The sequence below is a fragment of the Grampus griseus genome (genome assembly GCF_964374135.1).
Source record: "Grampus griseus genome assembly, chromosome: 10".
NCBI lineage: Eukaryota > Metazoa > Chordata > Mammalia > Artiodactyla > Delphinidae > Grampus > Grampus griseus.
In genome coordinates this window covers 30,761,073-30,775,021 of record NC_139004.1, presented here as the reverse complement: position 1 = coordinate 30,775,021, position 13,949 = coordinate 30,761,073, and the positions used below count along the sequence as shown (strand labels likewise).

Below are 13,949 nucleotides of genomic sequence, written 5' to 3'. Positions count from 1 at the left end.
CACTGCCATGGGCCTGGGTTCAATCCCTGCTCAAGGAACTAAAATCCCACAAGCTGCGTGGTGTGGCCAAAAACAACAACAACAAAAGAAGTCATGGGGATGTAATGTATGTGGCACAGTGACTATAGTTAATAATACTGTTTTGCATATTTGAAAGTTGCTAAGGCTGTAGATCTTAAAAGTTCTCATCACAAGAAAAATGAGACGGAAATGTCTGAATCTAGGACTGGGGCAAGAAATATACGGGATGAACCTGGAGCGTCTTGTAGTGCCGGAAATGCTAAAAAAAAAAGTAGCAAAAACAAAAAGCACGATGAGAGTATGTCAAAGGTGGAGTGTAATTCCCCTCCCCTTAAGTGTGGGTAGCACATAGTGACTTCCTTCCAAAGAGGACAGTGTGGAAATCGAGAGAAAAGAGTAGCTTCAAGACAGAGAAACCTGGGAATTGCCTGGTGGTCCAGTGCTTAGGACTCCACAAGCAGTGAAAGCTGAGGGACCGAGTCCAATCCCTGGTCAGGGAACTAAGGTCCTACAAGCTGCGCGGTGTGGCCAAAAAAAAGAAAAAGTAGAGAAACCTGACAAACACGACTTCAGGCAGGTGATCAAGGTTAACACAAGAGAGATAAACCATGTGGATAGAATATACCCTTGGTATGATGTGATGAGAATGGCATTTTACTTCTGTGGTTTCCTTCCCCAAAACCCCAAACTCCAGTCTAATCATAAGAAAAACATCAGACAAATCCCACTTGAGGGACATTATACAAAACTCCTGACCAATACGCCTCAAAACTGTCAAGGTCATCAAAAACAAGGAAAGTCTGAGAAACTGTCACAGCCAAGAGGAGCCTAAGGAGGTAAGACAATTAAGTGTAATGCGGTGTTCTGGATGGGATCCTGGAACAGAAAAAGGGACACTAAGGAAATCTCAATAAGTGTGGGTTTTAGGTAATATTATTGTATCCATATTGGTTCCTTAATTGTAACAAATATACTGTACTAAGATATGATATTAATTACAGGGGAAATTGGGTGTGGATATACAGAAATTCTCTGGGCTATCTTCACAATTTTCTGTAAATTTAAAACTATTTGAAAATAAATAGTTTATTTTAAAAAGTAATTAAAAGCAACCCAAGTGCCAATCAATAAATGAATGGATAAAGAAGATGTGATATATATATATGTGTGTGTGTGTATATATATATATATGTGTGTGTGTGTATATGTGTATACACACACACACACACACACACACACACACAGTGGAATATTACTCAGTCACAAAAAAGAATGAAATCTGGCCATTTGCGACAACATGGATGAACTTAGAGGGTATTACGCTAAGTGCAACAAGTCACACAGAGAAAGACAAATACTGCATGAGTTCACTTATACGTGGAATGTAAACAATAAAACAGATGAACAAGCATAACAAAACAGAAACAGATGTATAGATACAGAGGACAAACAGGTGGTTGCTAGAGGGTAGAAAGGTGATATACATACCTTGGAGATATTTTTCTATTAGTATACAGAGAGCTTCCTTATGATTTGTTATAGCTGCAGAGTACTCCACTGCAGCGAAGTCTCGACATTTATTTATGAGCTCTTTATTGAGTTGTTTCCAATCTTTTACTACTATAAGCAATGCTAGAGTGAATAACACTGCACATATGTCATCTCATATAGTGGAAATATTTCTATAGGATAAATTTCTGAAAGTGGGATATTGAGCTAAAGAGTGTATACATCAGTAATTCAGATACATATTAAATTCCCCCCCATAAAGGTAATCCCAAGTTACGCTCCCACTAGCAATCTAAGCGTGTCTGTTTCCCCATCAAGGCAGCGTATCGTCAAACTTTTGCATATTGATAATGTGATAGAAGAAAAATGGTTTCTGACTGTCCTTGTAATTTGCATTTCTTTTTTTGCATTTGAAGCTGAGCAAATATTCATGTTTTCCTTTCATTTCATTTTCTGTGAGCGCCTCATATTCTTTGCTCATTTTTATACTGGGCTTTTGTGTTTTTTCCTTATAAAATTCTAGGAGCTATTTATATTTTAGGAAGATTTGACCTTTCTCTGCATAGGGGCTGCAAATATTTTCCTTTGTCATCTGTGTTTCCACTAGGTTTTTAACGCTTGCCCATAGACTCTGCCCTTCGCCCCAGCAGAACCTCCCTCTCCAGGCCACCTGCCCCCTCTCACAGCCACATCCCGAAGCCCCTTTAGTTCCTCACTCTTCCAGGTGACATCTGACCTCTTGGTGACATCTGACTCTATACTGAAGACTCCTCTTGTGTGTAAATAACATTTATTCTGTCCTTTATCGACTTTAGGGGTTACACATTCTCAGTAGAACGTAGAAAACACAGAAAAGCACACAGGAGAAAATCAAAACGCCTTATATTCCATCCCTTAGGATAACCACTTCCTGTTTATCAGTGCCTATGCATGTTCTTAATTGCGTATACGTTTATTTATTTACAAAATAAATTTCTTACATTTACCCAGTTCCTTTGGGAGTGTATAACCGCACTTTCCTCCCTCTTGGATATCTCCTTGTCCCTATTCTGTCTCCACAAGGAGGTAAGCTCGAGGAGCTGACGTGGGGGGAACTTTTCCCTCCTGCCCATCCCCACAGCAGCCTCACTCTCTCTCCTGGACCCCTGGCCACGTTTCTCCTGCCCCATCCCCCACCCCCTCCAAGCTTAACCACTGCCCTCACTCCTGCCAGAGACGTCAAATTCCTGGTCTCATCGGGTCTTCAGACCCACCTTGGTGGAAACCTCGGATCATCACCCCATCACCCCAAAAGATGCTAGTTTCCCTCCTTCTGCTGGTGAAACCAGCCAAGTGGAACGTCCAAGACTCCCCCAAGCATTGTTTCCGGCCCACGTCTTGTCTCGCGTGCACCAAACATTCCCCGAATTCGCCGTGCTCTGTTTGGTCTCCTGTCTTTACTCGTGCTCTTCCTCGCCGTCCCCTTCCTGCAGCAGGTCTCCCCACGACCTGTTCGTCACATTCTGCCCATCCTCTGCCCCAGCGCAGCCCCGCCTTCCCTTCCCTCCTGAGTCTCCCCCTGCAGTCCTCCCCCTTTCCTGGCTCTGTGTTCCAGGAGGCCTCCTCTGAGAAGCTGCACGCACACACCCAGGCCACTTGCTGGCCGGGTGCCCCGGACTCCCAAGGTGCCAGTCACTTCCCCTGGCAGACCATTTATCTCTATTGTCATTTCCTGTTTATTCCTACTGACCATACACTGGGGGCAGGACTGTCATTTTCATTGACGCATTTTGCATGCCCGCACGTATGAACATTAAATAAGTTTGTTGACCAAGGAAAGGAATGGCTCTCCCAGCTAATGTGACCGCTCCCACATTGAACCTTCAAAGCTCTCCATCCAGGATGCCTCCTGGAGGGCCAACGTGGCCCAGCTGGAATTGGCATCCTCTTAGGTCTGATGTGCAAACTCCTCCATCTCGACTGACAGTCTTCCTATCACCCTTTTCTGATTGTCACCGAGGCCATCTCTGAACCTCAGTTTACTCATCTGTCTAGAGAAGAGAACGCTCGGGAAAACTGTGAGGACCAAAGGAATGACATGCTTTGTAAATGGCACTGTGAGGCATGAATACGAGGGGTGGGTACATCATAAAAAAGAGTGCCACCCCACTCAGCGTGTTTTCTATACCAGGCACTGTTCTAACATCTAACTATTAATGCCTTTCATGCAGACAAATTAGCTCCCCTTTCATAGAGAAGTATACTGAGGCACAGAGCGGTTAATGACTTATTTGCCTGGGATTCCACACTAGCAGTAGAGCAGCTGGGATTTGAATCCAGACCACATAGCTCCACTTGCCTAACCACCACCCTATATAGTCTGTCTATTAAATAATAGTATCATTTGGTCTGACAGCTGCCCTATTCAATTCATTAATTAATTGGGTTTTGTGACCCAATCATACAACCACGTTCTCCCAGCGTGATTCTAACTCCAATGGTAAATCTGTAGGTAGATTTTTGTGTAGATAACCACTTATCTCCCAAGGATGGAGACATGTTCAAAATGTAGCTCTTTAAAAAGCACCATGCCTAGGGGCTTCCCTGGCAGTCCAGTGGTTAAGATTCTGTACTTCCACTGCAAGGGGCATGGGTTAGATCCCTGGTCGGGGAACTCCCACATGTTCCACGGTGCGGCCAAAAAAAAAGAATCACGCCCATATTTTTTGTTCTTTGACATTTGTATTATCAGATTCAAATAGAATAAATACTCATCAGCTGAATTAAACACAGAGAAGTTTAAAGGCATCTGTTTTGTCATACTTGACATGGACTTACCTTCAGTGGTACTGACAGATATATATCCCCAATCCCACCATTCCAGGCCCTCCAAGCATTCTGAGGATGAGGTTTCCATTCCCTTCCCTTGTTTTCAGAATCTCCTCACCAAGAGAGAGATGGGGATGAAGAAGGGGAGGGAAGAGGCCACGCTGGGTACAGGAGAAGAGAGACAGAGTTTTGGTGGATCCTTCTGTGTCTGTGGCTCAGGGGACAGGCTCTGCTCCCCTGGACTGCCTTGGGGGGGCGGGCATAGCAAGGTCACATCCATGTACGTAGTTTCCCTGGCCCTCCTCCTTTGCCTGTCCTGTTCCCCCTCCCCTGATGCCAGCCTCATCCTTGACACAAAGCACTATGGGAGCCAGAGAAAGGAGAGGGGGCAGAAACAGCCCAGCGCTGGATACCCAAGGAGAGACTGAGGACAGAAAAGAGGATGCCCGCCCCCAGGGGACAGCTAGAAGCAAGAGGCCTGCCTCCTGGCACCATGCCCCCTAACTGCCAGGACGCACAGCCTTTACTTCTGGGGGGCCAGAAACTTGTGGGAGGTTGGGAGGGAAAGAGAGGGCAAAAGATGGAAGAGACTTAGAGAGGTCCAGAGAAAAAGGGTAGAGGTGAAGGGGACCAATGTATGTTCCATTATTAAATGATAGATATGGAGAATAAAAAAAGATGCAGAGGACAGCAATTCTGTAGTGTAACAGAATTCATCCATGTACTCACCACCGAGATTAGACAGTGTTAACATTTTGCCATATTTCCTTTAGCTTTCTTCATTTTTAAATTTTTCTTTGTTGATTTATTTATTGGCCGCACTGTGCAGCATGCAGGCTCTTAGTTTCCTGACCCGGGCTCGAACCCATGCCCCCTGCAGTGGAAGCGAAGAGTCTCAACCACTGGACCGCCACGGAAGTCCCTAGTTTTCTTCATTTTTTTTTTTTTAAAGGGATAATACATTAGAGACACTGCTATAATGCCCTCCCCACACCTATCATTTCCTGTCCCTTCTCCCCTAGAGGGAGCTATTCCTCTGGAGTCCTGTCTCTCCCATCTATGTTTTTACTTTTACTACACGGGCATACGTAGGTATGTACCCACAAGAACATATCCTATTGCTCGTGTGTCCTGCATTTTTACATACCTGGTATGATTTGACCTATATTCCTTTGCCACTTGGTTTTACCTTAACATCACATTTTTTTTTAACATCACATTTTTGAAACATATCCCTGTTGATACATGAGTTAGTGCATTCATTTCATCTGCTGTATAGTACTCCACTTTGATTACGTTTGCATTTCTGTTCTCCTGTAGGTAGACATTGAAGTTGTTTCCAGTTTTTGTTGTTGTTATTACAAAAACCATGAAGGGACATCCTCATACATGTCTCCCCGTGCACATCTGTGAGAATTCCACTAGAGTCACACCTAGAAGTAGAATTGCCGAGTTCCAAAGGAAATGTGTGTTTCCAGCTTTACCAGATCTTGCCAAATTGCCCTCTAAAACAATTGTGTCCAATACTCCATGAATTTCTGCTTCTGAGGGGTGTGAAATGAGAGCTCTTTCTGGATATATTTGCACTTTCCCATGAGCTAACGTGGATAAGTAGCTTTTCACATTTATGGACCACTCATGTTTCCTCTTCAGGAAATGACCTGCCCATATCTTCCGTTCACTTTTCTGTGGGGGGTGTGTGTGTGTCCTTTTCTTACTGATTATAAAATTACTTTATTTATGATTGATACTGAATCTTTTTCAGTTATGTGGATTGCAAATCTCTTCTCCCAGTCTGTGGGGGACTGTCTTTCACTCTGTGACGTCTTTTGTTATTTAAAAGTTTTTAATTATTACTGAAGCCGGGTGATTGACACAGGGGGGTTCATTATACTGTTATCTCTATTTTTGTATAATTTTGAAAATTACCCTAACAAAAAGATTTGTAAAAATCTATAGAACAAATAATTCTCTATCATCCCAAATTCCTAAAGATCATGTCCTATATTTCATAGTTTTACTTTCCACATTCAGGTCTCTAATGCCACTGGAATTTATTTTTGTAGTCGGTGTGCCAGAGTCAAATATTATCTTTCCCTCATAGATGGCCAACTGTCCCAGTTCTATTTCTGATCCTGTATTTCCTTTCTCCTCTGACCAGACATTTCTCCTCTGCACCGTATATCCTTAGGTCTGTTTCTATGCTCTCTATTCTGTTCCTTAGTCACTGCGTCGATTCTTACATTTTGCCAGTTTTAATTCCCATATTACCAGATTGGCCAGAGTAGTACCTCTCAGGCCAAATTGGTATCCCTTCTTTTCCTTCTTCACATCACGTGGCTCTTCTTGGCCCTTTTTCTTCCCATATAAATTTTATGATCAGCTTACCCAATTCCAGAAAGGAAAAACACAACACTGTTGGGTTAGTTGGAATCGTGTCGAATTTCCAGATTCATCTGGGGGAGAACCAACATCTTTTTAACCCAATACCTTCCTGACCATTACCTTGGCACGTCCCTGTACGAGGTCTTCTTTTTTGGTCCCTATGTAAGAATTTGTATCTGTTTTCTCCATGAGGGTTTTGCTCAGTCTTTGTTAGATTTGTTCCTGGGGCCTGGGGGGTGTACTGCTCTCCCCCTTCACCGTGCCAGGCGCGTCTGTCCTCACCCCCTACCCCTGCCCCTTGGTCCACGCCCTCCCCTCCCACTGTCCAGGGGGCAGCTGTCCTGCTCCAACAGCTGACTAGTTCTGTGAGGGCTTGCAAAGTGGACACGGCTCCCACCTCCCACCTCGGGGCCCGTCAGCTGAGTCTGGGGCAAGGCACAGTTGTTTCCGTGGGGGCAATGAGCTCCATTCTGTCCGGGCCCCTCTCTGGGCTTCCCTCTCCCCGGCCAGAGCAGCTGTTCTTGTGGGTAAGGAAGGGCCCCACCTGTCAGCTCTAGTTACTCTTTCAGGCAACATCCAACTCCCTGATCCCTTTTCTTTGTGTCTTATGAGCCTGTCTAGTGTGCGTCTTACGGCCCAATTGCCTGTTCATGGGTCTGTCGTTGCCTGGAACTGGTGGGCAGCGGAATGGTGGTCATGGGAAGGGACCGTCCCTCTCTAACCTCAGAGGACCTGCCGTTCCCACAGTTTTCCCTTAGTTGTCACCATGTTCAGGCCTCAAATCCTAAAATTGCCCCACTCAGGTAGATTAATGACTACAGTCCCAGGGAGAGAGGTGTGGTGATAGGGCTGGCACTCTGCCCTTCCCCACAGACACGTTCTATACCTGGCTGGCCTCCACACCTGCTCCCCGGCACCTGCTCCCCGCAGTGCTGCCTGCCCTGGATGAGGCCTCCCTGGCCTCTTCTCAGAATCTTTGTTTGGGGGTCAGCACTGCCCTCAACCTCCCACAACAGGGAAGGGCTGCAGGCCAGTGCTGATCCCCCAGGGGTGATGACAGGGCAGTGGAACATGGCAGAGCCAGAACGCACACCTCCATTGCTTCTTCAGGCGTTACCTGAGCCCCAGGACCCACTCTCAGTAGCTGTTCATGAGTGTCAGGGTGCCTCATAGCAGGTCTTCAAGGAGCAGCCAGTAGGGCTGGGCTCAGACATAGGATGTGCTGGGAGGGACAACCCAAAAATATGGAAGGAAGGCAACTTGTTTTCTGTAAATTTTTAAAAAATCTTTGGGATTTCCCTGGCAGTCCAGTGGTTAAGACCCCACACTTCCAACGCAGGGGGTGTGAGTTTGGGGAACTAAGATCCCACATCTTAGTGTGGCAAAAAAAAAAAAAAAAAATTATGGAAATATAGTTGATTTACATTGTGTTCATTTCTGCTGTACAGCAAAGCGATTCAGTTATACAGTACATATATATATATTCTTTTTCATATTCTTTTCCATTATGGTTTATCACAGGATAGTGAATATAGTCCCCTGTGCTATACAGTAGGACCTTGTTGTTTATCCATCCTATATATAATAGTTTGCATCTGCTGATCCCAAACTCCCAATCAGGAAGGAAACTCTTGTTTATTGAACACTTTCTAGAAGCCAAGCTCTGGACTTGGTAATCTCCCATCTCTTGATCCTGTCAGAGGCAGGTTCTATGATGATTCGCATTCTAGGGAGGAGGCCCGCTGCACAGCACAACTCCAGGGGGGTCACTCCTGCCCCCAGTTGCACAGCGTGCAGTCTGTGCTCCAGCCTCCAGAGTAGCCCGGAGAGGGTCGCAGAGCTGGCTCGTGAATCCAGATTGGAGTGACCATCAGAAGCACTCTTCACCTCCCTGCTTGGGTCCAGGCAGAGTGAGTGGCTGTGCGGTACAATGGTTTGAACCCCTGGATGGAGACAGCAGAAAGGGGTGGGAGGAGTGGAAGGCCCAGTGTTCTCAGGTCTCGCGAGAACCCATTAGCTCTATTAACAGCTCTCACCACCGCCTCCTGTTTGCCCATCTGTTTGTCTGTCACGCTGTTGACTGCTGGTGTGTGAGTCCTGTGTCCTCGTCACCAGGTACACACTTGTTGTTGACATGAATGACCCAATTAAATGATGTCTATGTATGGAGGGGGGGTCCCCAGGACACCTCTGTGCGGCCCTGAGGATCTGGGGAGAGGACCATGAAGGAGGACCTCAGGGGTCACTTACTGCTCAGCCCACAGGCCTCAACTTCACAAGTTGGCGCCCAAACACATTTTTTTTTTTAATTGCCTTTGAGGAACAGGAGGTTTGACCAGTTTCCTCCCTGGCCAGCAGAGTGTTGGAGGCAGGGGTCAGAACCGTGCGTGAAAGATCCATTACACGAGGCTAAGTCAGGAACTAGAAGGAACTGCTGCTCTCTGGTGGCTTTGTTGCCGGAAGGGATGGTTATCTTTCCAGCAAAGGCTGAGGAAATCCTTTTCTGCCTTGGGGCGGGCCGGGGGATGGGATTAATCCCAGGTGAAGGTGGGAAGGAGATGAAGAAGTGAGTTAATCCCAGGGGGGGACGAGGGGTAGAGAATAAACTAAAACCAGATCCAGGCCCTGGACACAGCCGCTGCCCCTCCCCCACCTCCCTTCCCAACTCCCTCTGGGGTTTCCTATTGTTACCAGAGACGACATCCTGTTTCCTTTACCTGCCTTACTGTCCCAGGCCCCTGGCGTCCCCTACTGTCTCAGGGAGCAGGGGTGGGACAGAGGTCTGGCCCCAGACGCAGAGTCCAAGGATCTCACAGCTGGAAGATCTCACAGCAATGGAAACTGACCTGGGAGGTATGGGGTGCAACTTACCCAAGGTCACAGCATTGCAGATCTGGGTCAGCACTTGGGCGGGCCTCCACAGTTCTCTCGAGATTACATACTTTGTAGGTTCCCAGGGGGAACCTGACTTCCCCTCCCTTAGGCTCAGTGTGGTGGTCAGTTCCTCCTCTCCAAATGCCTCTCTCCAGCTGACTGTGGCCCACAGGACTCACACACATCCTAGGAATGTGTTTGGATCCACAGAGTTCTGGGGCTCAGTAGCACAGGCTCTAGGACAAGCAGGCCTGGGTTTGGATCCCATCACAGAACCTTTATTTATTTATTTATTCTGACAAGGAATGTTTATTGCCGAGCACTAGGGACAGAGCAGCAGACAAAATAGACATAAGTCCCTACTCTCATGGAGTTTACATTCTAGTGAGGGAGGCAGATAATCAGCAAGGTAAGGAAGGAAGATACACAGCCTGTCAGAAGGATTTGCTGAGGAGATAAATAAAGCAGAGGAGGGGATGGAGAGAAGGCAGCAGGAGATGGGGTGGAGGGAATGTACTGTTAAATAGGATGGATGGGTAACATCTGGGTGAAGACTTAAAGGAGGTGAGAGGTGGAGCCACATGTGGATACCTGGAGAAAGCTTTGTAGGCAGGAGCAATAGTACGTGCAAAGGCCCTGAGGCGGAAACACGTCTGGCACAGTTAAGAGCAGCAGGAGGCCAGGGGGGGCAGGCAGGGTGAGAGAGGAAAGGACTAGAAGTTGAATCAGGAAGCCAGGGGGGACAGTTAAGAGCAGCAGGAGGCCAGTGGGGCAGGCAGGGTGAGAGAGGAAAGGACTAGAAGTTGAATCAGGAAGCCAGGGGGAGGTCAGACACCGAGGGCCTTACAGGTCACAATTAAAGCCTTTGGCTTTAACTCTGAATGAAAAGGGAGCCAAAAGGACAGGATCTGACTCATGTTTTAGAAAGATCATTCTGGTCACTGTGTGGAAAAGGGAAACAGGAACACCAATTAGGAGGCTAATACAATAATTCAGATGAAAGATGACAAATGCTCAGTCGAGGGTAGTCAGGGCAGCACTCGTGAGAAGTGGGGAGATTCTGAATATTTTGAAAGCAGAGCCACCAGGATTTACGAATGTGGGTAGTGAACTGTGATAAGAAGAGAGAGGTCAAGGATAAATTCCAGGATTTGGGCCAGAAGTAACTAGAAAGAGGCAGTTGCCACTTACAGATAAGGGGAAAGCCTGAGGGAGGGGCAGGTCTGAGGGGGAGACTCGGCCATTTATTTGCTGTAATTCTGGGTAAGTTGCTTAACCCCTCTAAACCTCAGTTTCCTTATCTGTACAAAGGTCATAATAATCATTCCCCTGCAGAGTGATGGTGAGAATTGAGTGAGATCATGAACTCACAGGCGTGACGCACATACATACTCAAAACACGTTCCACCCACAGCCCAGGGATGACCATCACAGCTCCTCAGGAAGGGACAGGAGGGAAAGGAAGACCAAACCTACACATCTGTACTTTGGCTCCTCTCCCGGCCCAGCTTCCTCCAGGAAGAAGGGGGACAGACCTTTTCGACAAAATTGGAAGTTTTCTTTCTTCAAGGCCTTTGATGGTTTAGGAGATGGTGATGATGCTAATGGGGGATGGTGGTGGGTTGATGATAAACGATCATATTCCCATGTCCTTATTCTTATAAAACCCTTTCATGGCCATTATCTCATGTGAGTCCATCAAGGCAGAAATTATACCCATTTTATGAAGTAGAAGAATGAGGGTGTGGTTAAGACTCTGTGCTTCCAATGCAGGGGGTGCGGGTTTGATCCCTGGTCAGGGAACTTGGATCCCACATGCTGGGCGGCCAAAAACAAACAAACAAACAAAAGAGGTATTTTTAAAAATTTATTTATTTTTTTAAATTTTTATATTATATTGGAGTATAGTTGATAAACAATGTTGTGTTAGTTTCAGGTGTACAGCAAAGTGGTTCATTTATACGTATACATGTACCCACTCTTTTTCAAATTCTTTTCCCATTTAGGTTATTACAGAATATTGAGCAGAGTTCCCTGTGCTATACAGTAGGTCCTTGCTGGTTATCTATTTTATTTTGTTTTATTTTAAAATATTGATTGATTGATTGATTGATTGATGTACTGTGTGGCATGTGGGATCTTTGTTCCCCGACCAGGGATCGAACCCGTGCCCCCTGTATTGGAAACGCAGGGTCTTAACCACTGGACTGCCAGGGAAGTCCCTGGTTATCTATTTTAAATATAGCAGTGTGTACATGTCAGAATGAGGTATTTAAAAACAAAATAAAACAAACCTGGGCCATCTCTCCCTCACTATCTCATGGAACTCCATTTAATCTTTGGGAGAAAACGTGGGTGAAGAGGGTCCTGACGTGGGTATCTCTCTTCCCGTCCCTGAGTGGGAGTGCTGCCCAGCTGTGTCCAGCTATGATATGGACTGTGACCTCACGCCTCTATTCCAGGAGAGGGCCCACAATGCCTGCCCCGGTCCATTCTCCATCTCGGCCACTCTGAGCATGCCCGGTGTGTGGGTTGCAACCTTACTGCTTCTGAGGTTTGGGTCAGTGGGTCTCATACATTGTCCCATTCCAGTCACTCCTCCCAATTACTGAGGTAACAGACGAGGGGACTGGAACCCAGAAGAATCAACGTGCCTCAGATCACACCATTAGAAAGTGCAGTGCAGACTCTGAGGTCTGCACCCAGCAGGAGGAATTCCTGCATCACTTCTTCCAGCCCAGCTGCCTCCATCCCTCCACATACCAGGTGCCAGAACACAGCTGTCTCTTCCTTGCTCCCCCAACCCAGGCAAGCTGTCCTGGGTGGGGCTGAGCTGGGTGGGGCCGAGCTGGGTGGGGCTGCCCTGGGTAGTGTCCAGTGAGACTGTAGCCCCTGCAGGCAAATTCAGCTGGACACTGATGCTAAGCGGCAGTCCCTGCTGGTGAGAGCTGGGCTGCTGTGGGCGGTGGGGCACTGGGAGGGTAGGAAGTGTCTGGTTTGGGTGGATCAAGGTCCCTGAAAAGAAAACTTAGAATTGCCCAGGGAAGAACTCCTGTTGGATTGAGGGAGAGGGGTTAGGGAATGTCAGGTGACTGAGAGTGCACAGGAGGAGGGGGTGACTAGAGGAAGGGAGGGTTTAAGGGACAGTAAGAGCCCCTGGAGGCTGGGAATGGAGAGCTGTAGGTCCCAGCCCCGAATTTACTCTTGCCTTCGCTGTTTGTCTCCATCTGGGCTATGGTGAGTGTCCTCCTGACCCAGCCACCCTTCCCAAAGCAAGGGCATCTGGAAAGCAAAAATGACCCGTGAATTGGTATCTGGGGGCAGGAGGGTATAAACTGAAGCGGGGGTTAAATCCTGCCCACCTCATGTCTTTGCCAGGTGAGGAGGGAGCAGGAAAGGCAAGCCTAGAGTCTAGATCGCCTTGGAAGTCACTGGCCATGCCCACTCTGCTGCTCCCGCTGCTGCTGCGGACGCTGCTGGCCCGCCTGCTGCTGCCTGCTGCCCGCCTTGCCCGCCGGCACTTCCTGCCCCTGCTGCGCCGGCTGGTCCACCGCCTGGGCTCTCAGGATATGCGAGAGGCTTTGCTGGGCTGTCTGTTGTTTGTCCTCAGCCAGAGACACCCGCCGGATGCTGGGGAGGCCTCCAGAGTGGCCCGCCTGGAGAGGAGGGACAGGCTAGCCTCCCAAAAATGAGGCCATGAATCCTGGTAGCAGCTGTATCCACTGAAACGCTTTCTTTTGGAGTAAGACAGTCCTGGCCCCATCACTGACTGCAGCCTGCCCAGTGGGCAGAAGACATGGTGGGGGACAGAGCATGAGAGGGGTCCGGCCAGGACATGCCTCCCCACGCCCCCGACTCCCAGCAGAGATGATTGGAAGGATGCTCTGCATTTAGCAGAAAACCCATCATTATCCCTCCCTCCCTGCCCCTGCATTCTTCCCAAGAACTTTTCTTTTCTTTTTTTTTTGGCCGCACAGCATGTGGGATCTTAGTTTCGGACCAGGGATCGAATCTGCACCCCCTGCATTGGAAGTGCAGACTCTTAAACCACTGGACCGCCAGGGAAGTCCCATCTTTTTAATTTTTTTTCCAAGAACGTTTCTAATTACCTCTGGCCTGTGAGGGGAGAGGAACTGACTCTCCTCCCTCTGCCACCCCCACCCGCAGGCAAATGGGGACATGAGGTCCAATGAGGGACAATGCTTAACCTAGCTAATCCAGACTGTCTGTCTTTGACTCGTGATTTACCAAGTAGTAAGACCTTGGTTCCCTAGGGAGTCAGTCCTGCCTCCAAAGCCCAGCATACATACAGCAGGTGCTCAATAAATATTTGTTGCTTTGAATGCCTGGGA

The 13,949-nt window shown here is 47.6% G+C and overlaps 1 protein-coding gene across 1 annotated transcript; it reads left to right on the top strand.

Moving 5' to 3' along the window:
* Positions 1-13,034: 13,034 nt before the first annotated feature.
* MYMX (myomixer, myoblast fusion factor) lies at positions 13,035-13,289 on the top strand (the record flags this gene model as incomplete). The annotated part of the gene is made up of 1 exon (XM_082663202.1): positions 13,035-13,289. One exon carries the CDS (start codon positions 13,035-13,037, stop codon positions 13,287-13,289), a length of 255 nt encoding a protein of 84 aa, XP_082519328.1.
* Between the last annotated feature and the right edge of the window lie 660 nt (positions 13,290-13,949).